Source organism: Aphelocoma coerulescens, chromosome 5 (assembly GCF_041296385.1).
Source record: "Aphelocoma coerulescens isolate FSJ_1873_10779 chromosome 5, UR_Acoe_1.0, whole genome shotgun sequence".
Lineage (NCBI taxonomy): Eukaryota > Metazoa > Chordata > Aves > Passeriformes > Corvidae > Aphelocoma > Aphelocoma coerulescens.
This window is the reverse complement of record NC_091019.1, coordinates 65,588,446-65,608,395: the sequence shown is the minus strand read 5'-3', so window position 1 is coordinate 65,608,395 and position 19,950 is coordinate 65,588,446. Positions and strand designations below refer to the sequence as shown.

Below are 19,950 nucleotides of genomic sequence, written 5' to 3'. Positions count from 1 at the left end.
GCTCCGTGGTGGGATGCTGCTCCACCATGGAATGCTGCCCTTTGGTGGGATGCTGCCCCATACTGGGATAGTGCTCCATAATGGGGTGCTGCTCCATGGTGGGGCACTGTCCTATAGTGGGATACTGCCCCACGAGGGGATGCTGCCCCACCATGGAATGCTGTCCCACCATGGAATGCTGCCCCACCATGGGATGCTGCCCCACCATGGGATGCTGCTCCATGGTGGGATACAGCCCCACTGTAGGATCCAGCTCCATGGTGGGATGCTGCTCCAAAATAGGATGCTGCTCCATGGTGGGATACAGCTCCATGGTGGGATACAGCTCCATGGTGGGATGCTGCCCCACAATGGGATACAGCTCCATGGTGGGATGCTGCTTCACCATGGAATGCTGTCCCACCATGGAATGCTGTCCCACCATGGGATGCTGCTCCACCATGGGATGCTGCTCCATGGTGGGATACAGCCCCACTGTAGGATTCAGCTCCATGGTGGGATGCTGCTCCAAAATGGGATACAGCTCCATGGTGGGATACAGCTCCATGGTGGGATGCTGCTTCACCATGGAATGCTGTCCCACCATGGAATGCTGTCCCACCATGGGATGCTGCCCCACAATGGGATGCTGCCCCACAATGGGATGCTGCTCCATGGTGGGATGCTGCTTTATGGTGGGACGCTTCTGCCCCTTCCTTCACCCACCGCCTCTCCCATTCCCGCTGCCCCCTCACCGCCTTGGGAAGGGCCAGGGGAGCAGCCCTGGGAGCCGTGGGGCCGCCCCTTCACGGAGGTGCCTGATTCCCTGTTTACACATGGCCTGGGCTCCGGGCCAGGCTGGGGAGTTATTCCCAGGCCTTCTTCACCCGCTCCCAGCTCTCGGGGGATGCATGCCACCTTTTTGGGCTCCTCCTTGGGTCCATACTTGTGTGGATGTGGCTGGTCTAGCAACTCCTGGCTTTCCCCACTCATCTGTCCTCCTGGGAAACTTTGGGAATCGTCCAAATGTGGGGATTTAGGTACAAAATGAGCTGGGTGTCACAAAGGGGTTTGGGGGTCTGCGGTGACCCTGCTGAACCAGTTCTGAATCAGGTGTGAGCTTAAAAATCCCTGTGGATCCGGGAGGGCAAAAGTCTTTAGGTACCTTTTGGTGACTCTTTCTAGCCCGTAAAAAAGTGCTTTTCAGTTTTTCTACCTTTTCATACTCTTTTTCTAGTTCTTCTACAGAGAAGGCCAGCTCTTCTCACACTGGACTCCAAACTTTTGGCATCTGGGAATGTTTATAAGCCACAAGATGGTCCCAGCCACCCCCCAATTCCCCCAATTTTTGATCTTTTTACTACAGCTCCCGTAGCTTTAGGATGAAGGGTGGATGAAGCGGTTTGCTCTGCAGCTGGTTTCACTCTTGGTGTTACCAGGCAGAGATGTAAAAACCCCATCCTGGGTTTTGCCTTTTCTTTTGAATCTGATTTATTGTCACAGAGAGTGCAGCGCAGCCGCTCTGACCCGGGGCTCCCACCCCCCCCTTCTCAAACGCTGTCAGAAAAGTGGTTTGTAACAATTTTTTTAAACGACTTGCCTCTTTTACAACTCGAGTTCTTGATAACTTAGATGATGAAATAAACCTGCATGAATACAGGGGAGCGGGGAGGGGGAGATTTTGAACTAACCCAAACTACTCATCGAAGGTGTTTTATGTTGCTGGGCCTGATTTTCTGTTGGCCGTGGTGTTGCCCTTGGTGTGCTGCCAGGTATTTCACCCCAGTATTTCTATTCACACAGATCTGCCTTTGCCAGCCAAGCAGAGATCGCCTGCCAAGGTTGTTTCCCCTCCTCACAACAAAAATCCCAACCACCCCTCCATCCCCGTGCTGGATTTCCAGCCTGGTCTCACACAACATTCCACTACCCCCAGGCTTTTCAAGAAAAAATATCTGGAGTACTGGAAAAAGGACTTTTATTGTCTGCAGAGGTTGCTGGTGGCAAGTCTGTCTGTGCTTTGCCACCCTGCCAGCAGCAGGATTTTGGGGAGGGGGTGGTTGCAGGCGAAAGCCAGTCGTGGTGTAGCGCATCCCCATCCCACATGGTCTGTGTACTCGTTGGAAATAAACTTTTGGATTTATTTCAACCCTTTGGAGATGCTGTTCTCTGTGTGTCGACCTCTGGGGAGGTGGGATCCTGGCTTGGTTGTGGTTGGATGCAATTCCCAAGGGGGTTTCCCACTCAGGAAGGGTTTAGCAGGAGTTTTGGTGCCTGTCAGGGAAGGAGGGTGAAGCCTCTTGGGGTTCCAGCAGCTTTTTGTTCCCTCAGGATGGGGCAGGTCAGGGGAGAACAGGCTCGTTCAGGGTGGGGCATTGCTCCTTGCTCAGAAATTGAGACACCTAAAATTCCCAACTTCATTGTCCATCCCTTCTCCTCTCTCCTTCTTCTCCCAGCCCTGGCACTCAGCACAGGAGCAAGACCAGAGGAGGCTGTGGAGATGCTCCAAGGGCTGGAGCCCCTCTGCTCTGGAGCCAGGCTGGGAGAGCTGGAGAAAAGAGGGATCCAGGAAGACCTCAGAGCCCCTTCCAGGAACCTTATAAAGGACAGATTTTTATAGGGCCTGGAGTGACAGCAAAAAAGGGTTTTAAACTAAAAGGGGGTTGACTCAGACTAGATGTGAGGAAAAAAATTTTCATGAGGAGGGTGGGCAGGCCCTGGCACAGGGTGCCCAGAGAAGCTGTGGCTGCCCCTGGATCCCTGGAAGTGTCCAAGGCCAGGTTGGAAGGGGCTTGGAGCAACCTGGGACAGTGGAAGGTGTCCCTGCCCATGGCAGGGGTGGGATGGGATGAGCTTTAAGGTCCCTTCCAACCCAAACCATTCCAGGGTTCTGTGATTCCATGATTCTTCCTCATTCTACTGCCAAAACACCTCCTGATCACAGAATCAAACATCCTCTGCTCCAACCAAATTCTCCACATCCTTAATTTTCCCCCTGGTTCCACGGGACCCTCAGTGGGGGAATATTTTCCCAGCAAAGCTGCTGGACACACTTTGAGGCTGCTTGGCCTCAGCTCATTCCTGGGGCTGGGAACAAGGTGGCACCATGGGTTCTGAAATAAAACCACCAGCACTGATCCCAGCATGGATCTGTGCTGATATCCCAGTTTTCCAAGCATCTTGACAAGCAGCAAGACCAACTCCCAGCCCCTCCATCCTTTTCTGTGTCCATCAGAGCAACTTAAAAGCAAAATGGTGTCACAGGGAAGGAACGAGCCAAGTCTCTCCTCGCCTGCCAGGCAGCTCAGCTGTTCCAAACCTCCCTGGCTCCCTTCCAGCTCCAACGCTTGCTCCCTTCCATCCTCACCTCCCCAGGCTTCAGCTCCGGAGCAGCAGCACCTCGGAGCCAGCAGCATCTGCCGAGCAGGAGGAGGTGTGGAGCTTCCGTGGAGAGCGTGGGCGAGATGCTGCTCCCTGCGCTGCTCCCAGCCCTGCCCGGCTCCCTAATGAGAATAAACCCATCTGCGCTAATTGCGTTCATTAGCTGGAAGCCCAGCAGCTCTGCAGCGGGGAGAGGAGGAGCCCAACCCATCTCCTGGGCAGGGATTTGTCCCGTGTGTTGCTGCAGGAAGGGCTGGAGCCACCAGGGAATGAGGGGATTCTCAAATCCGGGGTGAAATCCAGGGATGGGTTGGGAAGGGCTGTTCTGAGGGGGATGAAGGCAGGAGGGGTGGAGAGCAGAGGTTTCACTGCGTCCATCCTCGTCACTCTCGGTGGTGTGGACAGTGTGTGACACTCGTGTGGCTGAGGGCACCGTGGGGATGGTCCCAAGCTCCTTCTCTCCATGCTGGAGTTGTTGTGCCTGTCCTGCCCCTCTGCCTGTCACTGCTGGCTCCAGCTGTGAGGTGCGAGAGGGACACGTCCTCAGGAACTGCAGCGACAGGAGGAGGAATAACAGGTTCAAACTGAAAGAGTGGAAGTTTGGGTTGGATAGATGGGATTCCTGGCTGGGAGGGTGGTGGCACAGGGTGCCCAGAGAAGCTGTGGCTGCCCCTGGATCCCTGGAAGTGTCCAAGGCCAGGTTGGACAGGGCTTGAAGCAACCTGGGATAGTGGGAGGTGGCCCTGCCCATGGCAGGATGGGCTTTAATGTCCCTTCCAACCCAAACCATCCTGGAATTCTGGGATTCCATTAAAACTGAAGGAAGCTGAGGTGACAGGGAGTCCCTGCCCTGCTCAAACCACTCCAGGAAGAAGCTGGAGGAGATCCAGTGGATGGGAGAGGAATGGCCCTAAAGGGAAAGGGAGGCAGAAAGCCCCCCTGGGTCATGGAAGGGGTTGGCTCATCCCGATGCCATCCTGCAGTCAGTGCCAGCTGGAGCGCTGGGAAGGGCTGGCACGGAGGGAAATGTCGGGATGAATATAGCATTGGCTCGTCACGCTGTCAGCACCCGGCTGCCTGCACAGTGCCACCCCAGCCACGCCGGGCGGGGCACGGGGGCGGCCTCGCTCCCAGCCGGGGCTCATCGCCTTTTCCAGGGAAAACCGGCCGGGAGAAAAACCTTCAACTGGCAGCCTTCACCTGGCGGCTCCCCAGTACAGATCGCTGCTCCCCAGTGCTCCCCAGTACAGATCACTGCTCCCCAGTACAGATCGCTGCTCCCCAGTGCTCCCCAGTACAGATCACTGCTCCCCAGTTCAGCTCACTGCTCCCCAGTGCTCCCCAGTACAGATCGCTGCTCCCCAGTACAGATCGCTGCTCCCCAGTGCTCCCCAGTACAGATCGCTGCTCCCCAGTACAGATCGCTGCTCCCCAGTGCTCCCCAGTACAGATCACTGCTCCCCAGTTCAGCTCACTGCTCCCCAGTGCTCCCCAGTACAGATCACTACTCCCCAGTACAGATCACTGCTCCCCAGTGCAGCTCACTGCTCCCCAGTACAGCTCACTGCTCCCCAGTGCTCCCCAGTACAGCTCACTGCTCCCCAGTACAGCTCACTGCTCCCCAGTGCTCCCCAGTACAGATCACTGCTCCCCAGTACAGATCACTGCTCCCCAGTGCTCCCCAGTTCAGATCACTGCTCCCCAGTACAGATCACTGCTCCCCAGTGCTCCCCAGTTCAGATCACTGCTCCCCAGTACAGATCACTGCTCCCCAGTGCTCCCCAGTTCAGATCACTGCTCCCCAGTACAGATCACTGCTCCCCAGTGCTCCCCAGTTCAGATCACTGCTCCCCAGTACAGATCACTGCTCCCCAGTGCTCCCCAGTACAGATCACTGCTCCCCAGTACAGATCACTGCTCCCCAGTGCTCCCCAGTACAGATCACTGCTCCCCAGTACAGATCACTGCTCCCCAGTGCTCCCCAGTGCAGATCACTGCTCCCCAGTGCAGATCACTGCTCCCCAGTGCTCCCCAGTTCAGCACAGTGCTCCCAGTAACCCCCACTGCTCCCCAGTTCAGCTCAGTGGTTCCCAGTGCTCCCCAGTACAGCACAGTGCTCCCAGTGCTCCCCAGTTCAGCACAGTGCTCCCAGTAACCCCCACTGCTCCCCAGTAGAGCCCAATGCTCCCCACTGCTCCCCAGCACAGCACAGTGCTCCCAGCGCTTCCCAGTAAGAGCTCCGCGCTCCCAGTGCTCCCAGTGCAGCTCCCAGCTCTCGCAGTATCCCCCAGGACAGCTCCCGGTGCAGCTCCCAGTAGTCCCAGTACAGCTCCCAGTAGTCCCAGTACAGCTCCCAGTACTCCCGGTACAGCTCCCAGTACTCCCGGTGCAGCTCCCAGTACTCCCAGTACAGCTCCTAGTGCTCCCGGTACAGCTCCCAGTACTCCCGGTACAGCTCCCCGTAGTCCCGGTACAGCTCCCAGGACTCCCGGTGCAGCTCCCAGTACTCCCGGTGCAGCTCCCAGTACTCCCAGTAGAGCTCCCAGTACTCCCGGTACAGCTCCCAGTGCTCCCGGTACAGCTCCCAGTACTCCAGGTACAGCTCCCCGTAGTCCCAGTACAGCTCCCAGTGCTCCCAGTACAGCTCCCAGTACATCCCAGCGCACGCCCCAGTTCCCCGCTGGGCGGACACCGTGCCCAGGCCCCGCCCACTCCGGGCAGGCCCCGCCCCCTTCCCGCCCCACCCCATTAGGCCCCGCCCCTTCCATCCCCGCGGCCTAGCCGCCACTTCCCCTCCCGGCAGCCCATTCCGCCCTCTGATTGGTCGAAGCCGCCGCCGCTCAGCGCTCTGACCAATGGGCGAGCTGAACGCCGGGCGGGGGGCGGGCGTTTCCGTCCTTCCGCTCCGTGCGGTGCCGTCGGCGCGGCCTGAGCGGGGGAGGCGGTGCCGGCACCGGGATCGGCACCGGGATCGGCACCGGGATCGGCACCGGGATCGGCACCGGGATCGGGGCCGGCTCCGGCACCGGGACCATGTTCCGCCGCAAGCTCTCGGCGCTCGACTACCACAACCCCGCCGGCTTCAACTGCAGGGGTGAGGGGCTGCGAGGGGGCCGGGGGAGGCTGGACATTGGGGCTTGGAGCAACCTGGGACGGTGGAAGGTGTCCCTGCCCATGGCAGGGGTGGGATGGGATGGGGTGGGATGGGCTTTATGGCCCTTCCCACCCAAACCATTCCATGATTCCATGAGTAGATCCCATCCAGAGCCAAAATCTCCCGGCTGGGCTTCGAGGGAGCGGTGGCATCCCAGAGCGGTGAGCGGCTCCGTCCGGGTTCTGTTCCCGCTCTGAACATCCCTGCGTGCGCCACAGCCTGGGAACTGTGGCGTTCCAGCTCCCAAATAACGGGATTTTGGGTCAGCAAGCAAGAGGAGTCAACAGCGAAGGGAAAAATTGTGCAGCCGCAATATTTATGTCGTGTTTTGTGGGAGGAGTTGGGGCTGATGTTACATGCGTTGTGTTTTTCCTGAAAACAGAGTTAGAAAACCAGTTTCTCTGTTATTTTTTCAGCTTTCTTTCTTTGCTTGATAAGTTGTAATTGTATTCCCAGTAAAAACAATCTGTTGGCTGATGCCTTTTAATGAGGTCAGTCAGTTGCAGCCAGTTTGAAAAATGAAAACCACTCAGGGTTGATTTTGGGTCGGAGAATCCACAATTTTAATGGGTTTATATATATATATATATATAATATATATATATATACGTATGTAAGGTTTTAATGGTAAAAGTGCTCACAGGCATCCACGCTTGTATGAATTGGATCAAAACTTAAGATCTTGGTTAATTCCTGCCTTGTTTCCTCCTCCCCACAGATGAAACAGAGTTCAGGAATTTCATTGTCTGGCTCGAGGACCAGAAAATCAGACACTACAAGATCGAGGACCGAGGGAATTTGAGGAACATCCACAGCGATGACTGGCCCAAATCCTTTGAGAAGGTATTTCCTTGCTCCAAACAAGTGGTGGTGTAAATGATCTTCACCAGCTGCTGCAGCTGTGGAACGGAAATAACTGGGGATATTTGTCCTGTTGGTGAACTCTTCTGTTTCTAGGAATTGAAATGAATTATTGAAGCCAAACTGGGGGAGTTTTATTACAATGGGAGGGTTTTGTGCATAGTTTTCTCTCAGCTTTGTTTGTTCAGTAGGTGGAGTATCCATCCTAATCTGGTTGGGGTTGGTTTTTTTTTTTTTGCCTGATTTGATTCAGCCCTTGAAGCAGAAAGAAGACTGACTGCAAATAAACAGATTTATTCTGCATTAATGCTGTACCAAAAGGAGGTGGATGAGTCTCCTGCAGGCCTTGCCAGCATGTGGGGGAAAATTCCTGCAGCTCATCCCTGCACCTCCTGTCATTCCAGATGGATTTTCTGGCTCCAGACGGACTCTGGGTGATCTCCTCTGTGCTCCTGAGCATTTGGAATCACCACCAGGCTCTTGAGCTTTTCCTCTTGGTTCCCATTTCCTTTCTCTGTAATTCCCAGTGCCCATTCATCCCACTTTTTCCCCCCTGGAATCACTTGCTGTGCTCACTGCCCAGGAGCTGCAGTGCTCAGGCTTTGCAGGGGGAACCTCAATCATTCCAATATCCCGTAGGAAAATGAAAATATCTGGAATTCCTGGCAGCTGGTGCTGTTGTGGTGTCAGTGGTGCCTTTCCTGGCTTGGCTGGACTCTCCTCTCCATAACTGCCAGGGAATCCCTGCTTTCCTGCCCCTGGCATCCTTTTCCCAGCTGTGTGGCTCCCAGAATGTCACCCCATCCCTGACACAATGTCACCACGTCCCAGTTTTTGGGAGCCTTGGCAGCAGCCAGGGCTGGATCTCGTGTTTTGGGTTCAGAAGAGCACAGACAGAACCTCAGCCACTTTCTGGCCCCTCTCTTGTTTCACAAAATCCCTAAGAAAGTGAAAATTATTACTTCTGCTGCTCCAGGGAATCCTCTGGTTTGTGGAAGCCTTAGGCAGCTTCATTCCAGGTAGGAAGATTTGCTCCAATTTGTTTCCCCTTCCCTTGTTCCATTTGCTCCGTGACACGAGCAGAGAGCAAAGCAGAGGGATTTTGGCTTGCCTGGGTGCAGTCTGACAATAAATAACATACACTAAAAAGGAAATTCCATTGCCAGATGTCAGATCTGATTTGGATTGGAACACTCCAACACGGATCAGACGCCACAGCAGGAATTTCACAGCGACACCTCTTGTGGATTAAGATTTTCTGTGGGGCCTGTGGGAAGGTGACTGCTCACACAGCAGTTCTGTGCCTCCAACTGATTCATCCAGGTCACTGAAATCCATTTTTGTTTTCTCTTTGCTCCCCAGTACATGAAAGATGTGAACTGTCCCTTCAAAATACAGGAACGACAAGAAACGGTGGATTGGCTCCTTGGCTTGGCTGTGAGGCTGGAGTATGGAGATAATGGTATGAGGGAGTTCATTTAATACCTCAAAATGGGAGGGGAATGGCGGTTTCTGATTAATTTCACAGAATCCCAGGATGGTTTGGGTTGGAAGGGACATTAAAGATCCTCCAGTCCATGGGCAGGGACACCTCCCACTATCCCAGGCTGCTCCAAGCCCTGTCCAGCCTGGCCTTGGACACTGCCAGGGATTCAGGGGCAGCCACAGCTGCTCTGGGAGTTCCATTCCCAGCCAGGAATCCCTTGCCTTTGGTTTGGAAAGGCAGTTTTCTCTTTGCAGCATTCCCAGTGCGGGGTCACTCCCTCCATTCCTCGGAGCATCCATTCCATGTTCCATTTCCCTTGGAGACAGTTTCACCCCAAACCTTTATTGTCAAAGATGTGCTGTCCCCGTGCTTTGGGACAGCTCCATCCACTGCAGTGTCCAGCCTTCCTGGGAGCCTGGCTAGAGCTGGGAATTTGTGGGCAAGGAGCCAAGTGTGTTGTCTCCTCCTCGAAGTCTTCCCAGATTTTCTTGCTCTTTCCTCTGGAGAATCACAGAGAGATTTGGATTGAAAGGAGCCTGTAAAGACCTTCCAGTCCAATCCCTCTGGAAGGGGCATTTCCAAGCAGGCCAGGTTGCTCCAAGCCCCATCCAGCCTGACCTGGAACACTTCCACGGAGGATGTCCTGCACTTGTGCAGGTGCCTCAGGTAGCGCTGCAGCAAGACAGGATTTTCCTTCAGCTGGGAGAGCAGCTTGGAGGTCTTGCAGGAGCATCCATCCTTCCTGCCAGATCTCTGGAAAGCACAGGGTGACAGGGACAGAGGGACCTCAGGCCTCTCCTGGAGAAACTCAGGCCTGGCTGAGCTGCCCCAGGGAGCAGCTTGTGTGGGAATCGTGGAATGGTTTGGGTTGGAAGGTCCCTTAAACCCCATCTCATTCCAATTCCCAGCAATGCTCAGCCTGCCCTGGTTTTCTCCTCATGGCCCAGACCCACCTCTGCCTGCTGGGGCTGGGCAAAGTCTGGGAGGGACCTTCCTTGTCCCCATGCCCTTACCCCCTTCCCTCACCTTTCTCCAGCAGTTCCTGGCTTTCCTACAGAGGGAACATCCAAGGAAAAGCCCCAGGAGCAGCAGGCACAGGGCTGGGATGCTCCAATAAAGCAGCTCTGGCGTGGTGATGCCCTTGTGGGCAGCACCCTTCTCCTGCAGCTCCAGGGGAGGCACATCCCACACCAGGGTGGCCCAGGAGGGTGGGCAGGAGTGGGTGGTGCTGCTGGGATAAAAACAGCTGAGCCCAAGGGCCATGAACAGGAGCTGCTCCAGGCTGGGCATCCCTGGAATCCCTGCTCAGGCCATCCCACGTTGGCACCCAGAGCTCTGCAGGGTGGGGACATGAGCTGTCACCCTGCAGTGTGTCACCAAATGTGCTGTGATGTCACAGTGCCCTTGCACACACCACTAAGTGCCCTGGGCAGGGACACCTTCCCCTACGGAAATTCACACTATTTTTTAAGTTTCCATCAAAATCAGACAATGCCAAAAGCATCTTTCACTTCTTTTAACAAATAAACCACAATTTCCTGTGCTTGTTTCCGACCCACTGTTGCTCTTCAGCTCCCCTGGGACTGGAGCAGCATAATTGCATTTGTTATTTTATTTACCCACATTTACCCCAAAAATTGGCCCCAAAAATGCAGGAGGTGGGAAATCTGGGACCCCAAAGTCACCTCAGGAACCCCCAAATTTACCCCAGAAAATTACTTTGGGTGTAGCCAATGCCATGGTAGATATTCATCCCCTTCTCCCTGGGGGATTGCCTTTATGAGAACTTACCCTGAGGTGCATTAAATGCATTATATTTAGCACTGCATTTATTCAGAGAAGTTATTCTTAGACCCCCTTTTTGTGTTTTTTGCTTTTTTTTTCACGAGGAGTAGATGTGGAACCCTTGGGAACTAGGACAAGGTTATGGAAAAGTGGAGTTGAATCTCCCCAGTCACAGCAGTTCCATCTCCTTGTGGAGGGAGTGGGAATACAAATGTAATTACTGGTGGCAAAATAACAACAGCCAGAGCGTTGTTTTTCCATGACCTTTAATTCCTGCAGGGCTGAGCCCTGTCCAGGACAGGGATGGGAGATAAATCCTGTGCTCAGTCCCCTGTGATGGGCAAAATGAGCTGCCTGTTCCTTGGGATTGTGTGGAAAAGGAGGAGTCAGGAGATCCCATCCTCCAAAGGTTTGGAAAAGCCCTGTGTGGGCTCAGCTGGGTGCTGTGAGACAAACCCTGAGCTGGAAGAGTTTGATTTGCTCATCAGGACCAACATCATCCCATAATTGTTGATCCCTGTGCTCCTGCTGGGGGCAGAGGGCCCTGGCAGTGGAGCTGCTGGGTTTTGGAAGTGGCAGATGTGGGAGATGCAGCTTGTTCAGCCTTCTGGGGTGAGGCTGTGCTGAGGAGCATCCTGCCCTACATCAAAGTGTGGGGCAGGCTCTGAGGCTGCCCCTGGAATCTCTCTGCAGATGGGAGCTCTTAGGGCAGCTCATTGGAGTGGCAGCTTTGGGGTCATTAATGGGGAGCTCCAAAATCTCCATTTATAAACCCACAAGGCTCTTGGGCAGTCACCAAGCCCCAAAAATCCAGCTGTAACACCACAGCTAAACTTCGAGTTCTTTTTGCTGCTGATTTTTGTGTTTGCCTCTTCATTTTGCAGCTGATAAATACAAGGATTCCACCCCTGATGGTGCTAAAAACACTGAGAACACAGCAAAAAATGCAGAGCCACTGATTAACCTGGATGGTGAGTGTGCCACAACCTCTGGATGGGAACGTGCTCCGTGTCCTGTGTGTTCCTCAGATGAGAAGCTGATTATCCCTGTGATGTGGATTTTTTAGAGCCCCATTTGAAGCTTTAGGAATGCAGAGAGCTGAACATTTTTTTGCTCTGTAAATCAGAATTACTGATTGTAGGTGAGGGAGAAATAGCAAGATGCCTTAAAAAATAAAAATATCCAAGGAAACATGGTGGCAGGCTGGGTACTTCCGTGCTGTCAGGAATTTCATGTTCAGACTTCCCCAGCTGTTCCTGTCATAATAATTTTAATTTTTTTTTTTGCCTTCTGGGCACAGTCACAATAAATGGAAATGGTGGGAAAGAGCTGCTAAAATCAACCCTCAATCTTCCAAGTCTTTTTCCATTCCTTCACCTACAAAAAAGCAGGATTTGATCCTGCCCTCCCCCAGCAGCAGAGTTCTGCTCTGCAGGGATAAAAATGCACAAAAGGCAATATCTGCCTGTAATTTGCTTTATTTTCAACACTTCACCTGTTCATGTAGCCCAGTGCTGATTGCTCTGTAGCCAAATTGTTTCTTCACTGCTGTGTATCCATGGCCTTGGAATCCTGGAATTAAGGTTGGAAAAACCCTCTAAGATCCCTGAGTCCAACAATTAACCCAGCACCTCCACATCCACCACGAAATAATGTCCCCAAGTGTCACATCCTTGTTTTTTGAACACTTCCAGGGGTGCTGAGGAATTGTCCTTGCCCATCCTTAAGAGCAATCCAATACCATGGAGTCAGGAAGCCAATTCTGCCTGCTGGAATCAGTTAAACCGAAATAAATCACCATTTATTATTAATGAGAACATTTGTTTTTCCAGTGAATAATCCTGATTTCAAGGCTGGAGTGATGGCTTTGGCTAATCTGCTTCAGATCCAGAGACATGATGATTACTTGGTGATGCTCAAGGTGAGTTTCCACTTCTCCCACCTCCTTTTTTTTCCTTCTTTTCCCCAGTGCCTGGTGTGTGTTCATAGCTCCAGGTGCAGTTACTGATAAATAGGAATTTTTAGGCAGAGGTTGGAAAGAAAACCCTCATCTCTGTGTGGCTTTTCAAGCAGATGCAGAAGATAAATCATGGAAATTTGCGCAGGGAGAATTATCCTGGGAAACAATTTTAGCTGAGTTCCTTAAGGAACATCCTCAAAGGAGAAGGTTCTGTTCCAGTGCTAGAAATTAAGAGGAACTTGAAAATACAGAAATTAATGATGCCAAGGATGTTTTAAAACAACATCCAAGGGAGGAGCCACAGTTACAAGTTTCCTTTTTCTTTTGGTCCTATAAACCATTTACTCCTTGTCATCAGTCAGTTTAATTTAGTTCTGGCAATTAATTAATGCTTTTAAGTGGCCTAAATAGGCTGATTAATTTTCTAAACCATCTTTTTTTTATGCCTTTAAGAACATTTCTGCCTTTCTGGTGGAACTGTATAGATTTTGGGTCAAAACCATACTGTTTTAAATAAAAAAAACATCATTGATGAGAGTTTAGCAATCCCAAGTTCCTCCTTGATCACGTGGGAATAAATTTAGTTTTGTTTGGCATTGAAATAAAAGCATGCCACTGAAAGAAAAAAAAAACCACCCCATGAAATTCTGGTCATGACAATAGTTGTGATATTTGTTCAGTTTATTCTGGAGAAACCAAAAGCTGTGGGTATCGAAGTTTATTTCATGTAAATCTGTAACTCTTGGGAGAGTATTTTGAGAGTTTATATTGGTTTCTTAAGGAATTCTCAGCCTGCAGTTATTCCATCCACTTTTTCCCTCCTTCTCTCCAGTATGGTTTCCTACTTTCCCTTCCCAAAATACCCTTCTTCAGTCTTTAAGGAGGGTGCAGCTCTCCTACATCAACCCCCTACAAAAAAAACACCTCAAAACCCTATAAAAAATGAGTGAAAAAGGATATCAGGTAGGGAGAGGAGACCCTGGGAATGGTGATGTTGAGGATTTGCAGCATGAATGAGCTCAGCTCTTACCCAAATTCCTTTAGATCTTTTCCCAGGGCTGGCAAACTTTCCTGGGTGCACCAGTGTATAGTTCTGTATAACTGTATTTATATTTCTGTCACTATTTCCACATTTCTGGTCTCACTTTTTTTTTTCAGACAGATTTGGGCAAAACCAGCCTGAATTTTCTTGCTTTTCATTCCAGCAAGAGTAGATTCCTGCAGTGAAAATCCACGTGCCAGGAACAATGCAAAGCTGGTTTGGGGCTTGAAATTATGATATTAGAAAGTGTCAGTCAAGCTCTTTTAATTGTCCACCACTCTAAGTAGGTTTGCAGGGAATTTCTGATCCCTGTCCAGGCTTGGACACTTGGGAGTGGATGTTTTTGGGGAGCCAGAGGGTGCAGGCACACCACAAACATCTGGCCAGGGTGAGCAGAGATTTAGATCCCATTTTCCTCCTTTAAATCTGGCAAGTTGATCACAAAGCATCTGTGGGACACAGTTGGATATCCATTTCCTAATGCCAAAGGCACTTGGAATTCTCTTACACAAGGTCTGGTTTCACTGCTGGAATGAAACTCCTCATCCAATCATTCCTTTGTCCAGGCCACTTCCTCCAGGGAGAGATTTCTAGAACTATTTCAGTGGCAACTTTCTGGTATCAGCTCAACTTTACTCAGGACCAAAACTGGGAGAAATCCTGGGGGGAGCTGCTTCTGGCACATTTGGCTACTCATCAAGGAAATGGGGAATGTGTTTGACAGAGCCAGTTCTTCTTCCCTGTGGAAATGTGCCTGCATGGTGTTGCTGCAGTTATTTTTGGAGGCATTTTGAGCTGTAGGTATCAGTAACTGATAGCTCTGATAAGGATTTCACCCCGTGTGCCAGAGCCAGGGGAAACAGATGAGCACCAGGATTATCAAAGTCAAGGCTGCTCTTGTTCCCAAGGGTAAAATGAATTCCTTCCAGCTCTCAGCCTTTTCCAAGCCTGCCTGGGAAGCCTTGCTCCAGGTTTCTCTGCACATGGGACGTGGTTCAGCACCTCCTAAAAGATGCTGACAGCAGGATTTCCTTCCCAAGACAAGATTTCCTTCCCAAGGCAGGATTTCCTTCCCAAGACACGATTTCCTTCCCAAGGCAAGATTTCCTTCCCAAGGCAGGATTTCCTTCCCAAGGCAAGATTTCCTTCCCAAGGCAGGATTTCCTTCCCAAGACAGGATTTCCTTCCCAAGGCAGGATTTCCTTCCCAAGGCAAGATTTCCTTCCCAAGGCAGGATTTCCTTCCCAAGACAAGATTTCCTTCCCAAGGCAGGATTTCCTTCCCAAGGCAGGATTTCCTTCCCAAGACAAGATTTCCTTCCCAAGGCAGGATTTCCTTCCCAAGACAAGATTTCCTTCCCAAGGCAGGATTTCCTTCCCGGAGAAGCTGCATTGCTGCAGAGTTAAAGGTGTCAGAACTCAGGCAAATAAGATAGGTGCTGCTGCTTTGGGGTTGTGATCAGCTCATTTTGGAGCCATGGATTTGTTTAGGTTGGAAAAGACCTTTAAATCATGGAGCCCAGCCATTCTCCCAGCACTGCCAAGGCCACCACTGCCAGGTGTCCCCAAATGCCACATCCACACGGCTTTGAGATCCCTCCAGGGATGGGGACTCCACCACTGTGAAACCCTTTCCAATGCTTGTCCACCCTTCCCCATGAAGAAATGTTCCCTCATATCCAATCTAAACCTCCCTTGGCACAGCTTGAGGCCGTTTCCTCTGGTCCTGGCTCTTGTTCCCTGCGAGGAGATCCCAACCCCCACCTGGCTCCTCCCTCCTGTCACCCTCCTGAGCCTCCTTTTCTCCAAGCTAAAAATCCCAAGCTTTCCAGGCTATTGCTTGGATTTTGCAGCTTCTGTCCCAGCAGTGGCAGGAATTAATGGGCTGAAATCCATGTCCTTGTCACTTCTGGTTAAGTTGCCTCGCACACCTGGGTAAGATCCAACATGCCAAGATTATTCCTAAATGGAAAGGTTTAAGGGCTGAAAGAGTTTTTTTAAAAAAAATCCTTCACTAAACTGGGCTTGAGGTTATAATTTTGACTCCTTTTCCCTTGGAGTGATTGAGAAGTGCATCAAGAGATGAATTAATTCCTGTCCCTTTCCATGTTTTTCCCAGGCAATTCGGATTCTGGTTCAGGAGCGCCTGACACAGGATGCCATAGCCAAGGCCAGCCAGTCCAAGGAGGTTTGTACCCACACTGCCTGTGGCCAGAGTTAATTATTCCATGTTAATTAATGAAATATAGGTCTGTCCCTTCAGTCAAAACCAGTTCTGTTCCAACATTTCATTTAGGAGAGTGGAGGAAGCTTCCTTTATCCCAACCATCCTGATTCCAGCAGATCCAGGGGATTATGGAGAGCAGTACACAAAGCTCTGTTTGTTCCACTTGAATACAAAGATACCTGTGTGGGAAATCATGGAATAGCTCTTCCCTGAGTTATTTTCCAGAGGATTATCCTGACTGTTCAGTGCAGCAGGCCTGTAGGGTGAGGAGAAATGCACAACCTGGCTTTTCCTTGGAATTAACAGCACAGGCTGCATTAAAAGGTTTAGACATTCCTTGTATGGAATGTTTTGCTTCCTATGGACACCTCGTATGTGTTCAAGGAATGGGATGCTGGAAATCCAACTCCTCCCCGCTCTCTTCTCCAAAAAAAAAGGAGTGGTGAAGGAATTTCTGCCCTTAAACTCAGATTTTGCAGAATTCTTTGGTGACCACGAGCTGTCTGTTGGGAAGATGTTCCAGGGGCTGACTGTGGGTTTGCAGTTTGTGATTTCTTCAGCATTCCAGTTCTCCAGCTCTTCTCTCCAGAGCTGGGAAAGGCTGGGAAAGGCAGCCTCACCTGCCCTGCAGGTGTATGAGTCTGAGTGTCCCTGCTAAAGCAGCTGGATCTGCTCAAAGAGCCCAAATTCCTTCATTTTTTTTAGCAGCTCACAACAATCCATGATTGATTGATTGATTGATTGATTATCATCACCCTACTGATGGTATTTTCCAAGTGGGAATCACAGGTGCTCCAAGCTGCTTCAGTTACCAGAAGCATTGCAAGGGTGAATCAAAGCTTTGGACTTGAAAATCCATAAAACTGTTCAAAGAGCAGGAAAACAGGAAAGCAGCTGAGCCTGTTGTCTTCATTTTAGGTTCTGCCACGTTAATAAAAAGCAGCTTTTAGTTGGTGTTTTCATAGCTGCACAACAGGGATCAAAATGGGATTTTCTTGGAGGAGCAGGGAATTTTTTTCCTGCCAGGGAATTGTTCATATCTGATAGATCTTCAAAGCATCAGCAGGGCTGAGATGTCTCTGTCTGGGGTATCACCCAGGAGTGTGTTTTCCTTAGGAATGCCACATTCCAAGGGGTGTGGAGAAAAGGGGGGGGTGGTTAGAGGTGGGAAAATCTGTGCCAGGAGGGACCATCAACATCATCATGTGCCAGGGGAAAGAAGGAAATATCTCCAAAGCAGAGAGGATGGCTGGAGTGGGAGTAAAAAGAAAGGAAAATCCGATCTGTGCTTCAGGTTTTGACTGATTTGTAAATAGCCAAAATTCGGTGTAGCATTCATAAATCAAATTTTTAGGGAATGAGGCTGGAAATGAAGTTGTCTGTGAAGTTCCAGATCTAAAGGTGCTGTTTTTTGAGTTTATTCCCTGTTCGAAGCTGCTGCACAAAGAATCGGGAGCTCGTTGTATTTGTAGGATGGGCTGGGGGGATTCCAAAGGCAGCTTCCCAAAAAGGATCAAACTCAGGGAGTGTGGGAAGGAGGGAGGGTAAGGAATTTGCTGCTGCCAGGTGACACTGGAGGAACCTTGGGGGATTCATTCATGAAGAACTGGGAGGAAAAAAAAAAAAAAGACAAAAAAAGGACCCAATTTTTCCTGCTCGTGTGACTCGAGAACACCCCAGGCTGGCTGGGAGCTCTTTGGAACCTAAAGTCCAAACCTCATTTCTTAAAAAATCCCTCATTTCTTAAAAAATCCATGTAGGAAGCCTGATTTTTCTGGAATCTTTCTGAAGTGGCTTTAGTGGCATTTTGATCACCAGTTTCAACAGTGGAGACGGATTTTTAGGATTGAAGTTGAACGTGGATTTTCCTATAAAAACCATGGAAAAACCCCACTTTTTGCAAATGAGTTGCTGCCAGAAGTTTGTGTTTAGTGTGGGTTTTGATCAACTCAGATTCTTTTTTCTTTTCCTTGTGTATAAAAGCCTTTAAAGGAAATTTTCACTGTCTAAAAGCTTTACAGCCCCATCGCTGCAGAATTTAATGGTGTTGAACCCCGATGTTTTTGTTGTGCAAAATGCAAAGTATTTGGCAAACGTTGGAAAAAAAAAACCTCACTGAGGGCAGTAAAAGCAAATCCTAAGATTTGGAATGCTTAAATCTGATTTTAAGTGCATGTTGGAGCTCCCTGAGTAATGATTTAGTGTGACCACTCCTCTGCAGCTGGACAGGGCAAAGGAAACAGAGCAATGACCACTAATAAACTTTGCCTTGGAGTGTTTTAATAGAGAAAATGTTTAGAAAACAGAAATATTTTGCTTTATTCCTAAGCTTTACGCTTGAGCAGATGCTTCTGGGGACGTTGTGAGCTCAGCAAAACTTGATTACAGAGAATCCTTGCAGCTCTTTGCAGTCAGCCCCTGCTCGAAGCCTGGCAGCTGTTGAAAGGCAGAAGTTTCTAAGAAAGCCTGGTTTTGTTTTCCTGGGAAGCTGCTGGATTGGGGGATGGCTCCCAGTGCTGCTGTTGGCCTTTTAAGGATTGAATGCAGGCACTGTGTATCCAATGGGGGATTCTGAAGCAGGAAGATTTTTCTTGAATACCACCCCAGGTTTGGTGTTTCAGGACACAAAGGGAGATGTTTAATCAACCACGGTGACTTTTCAAACTTGTCACACATTTTTATGTAACCAAACCTTGTATTTTCTGCCCCAGTTACCTGCTGCAGTTTGATTTTATTTACCAAACCTCTGAAATGACATTTTTAACATCATCTTTTTTTTTCTTTTCCTTTTCCAGGGTCTGCCTGTTGCTCTGGAAAAGCACATTCTTGGATTTGACACGGGAGGTGAGCGCTGCTCCTAATGTGACTTTTAAATGGGAATGTTTGCCTTTGACAAAGTTATTACTGTCAAAGCCAGAGCTGATGTGGACAGTAAAAAACCCTGGAGTGGAAAGAATTCCTCCCTCCCAGCTGGTTATTTATGAGCACTCCTGAGCATTTTGGGTTTGGAACAGCAAAGCCCAAATCCAAGCTGTTTGGAATCTGTTTAAAATAACAGCTTTTAATGGCAGCCCAAGGAATGCATCCCGCTGTTTGTAAATCCTGCTGCTACCAGCAGAGGACAGCTGTGCTGCTTCCATGGATTTCAGCTGCCTCTTTTCCCTAAAATCCCATCGAGGCAGCTCAAGTTGGCATGACCTGATGGATTATTGATAGGGAGGGATCAGCCAGGTGACCTGGGGCTCCACAGGTCCGCCTTCACTTTGGCTCCACATCACCTAAATCACTCTTGGAATGTTTCACACCAGCCTTGGAGTGGGAGGTTGGAATGAGATGATCCTTAAGGTCCTTCCAGCCCAAACCAACCTGTGATTCCCTCATTCCCTGGCCCAAAGCTGGGGAAGCTTTGGAGGCCACCCCATCGGGAGGGAAAGTTGTCCCCTATTTCCAGCCTGGAAACCAGCAGTGGGAACCAAGTGCAGAGCATTAAAACTTCCTTAAATCCCCCCAGTGAGCTGAAAACGATGGATAAAACAATGGATAAAATTCCAACTCCTCTCTCTGCCCCTCCCCAGATGCTGTTATCAACGAAGCTGCTCAGATTCTCCGCCTGCTGCACATCGAGGAGCTCCGCGAGCTGCAAACCAAAATCAACGAAGCCATCGTGGCTGTCCAGGCCATCATTGCTGATCCCAAGACTGACCACAGACTGGGAAAAGTGGGGAGATGAAGGGAGAAAAGCCTTTAGTCCTGTGTGTGCTTAGTGCAGTTAGGAACCACGTACAGCTCCCACCCTGGCATGCAGTTGGAAACGGGATTAATTTGCCTGTTTGGGAAGAAAACGGGGAATTGAGTTCTGAGTTCTGATGAATTACCAGGTTTTTTGCTCGAAATAAATGAAATTGAGGAAAACAAATTGTTCTGGTGAGCTCTGAGTTTGGCAAATAGGACCTTTTTTTTTTTCCCTGTGTCTTTTTCATTGTGTTTGGCTTTGTGGTGAGGGGAATGTTACATAAAACCTTCTTTTCCTGAGGTGCTGCCCTAGGAACAACTTGCTCCTGGCTTGCTTGCTGCTT

At 50.3% G+C, this 19,950-nt stretch overlaps 1 protein-coding gene across 1 annotated transcript; it reads left to right on the top strand.

Moving 5' to 3' along the window:
- Positions 1-6,248: 6,248 nt before the first annotated feature.
- Positions 6,249-19,790, top strand: RTRAF (RNA transcription, translation and transport factor). The gene is made up of 8 exons (XM_069018637.1): positions 6,249-6,454; positions 7,233-7,357; positions 8,738-8,837; positions 11,531-11,617; positions 12,479-12,567; positions 15,767-15,835; positions 18,670-18,718; positions 19,450-19,790. The coding sequence occupies exons 1-8, from the start codon at positions 6,394-6,396 to the stop codon at positions 19,602-19,604; spliced, it is 735 nt and encodes a 244-aa protein (XP_068874738.1). The 5' UTR covers positions 6,249-6,393; the 3' UTR covers positions 19,605-19,790.
- The last annotated feature ends 160 nt before the right edge of the window (positions 19,791-19,950 follow it).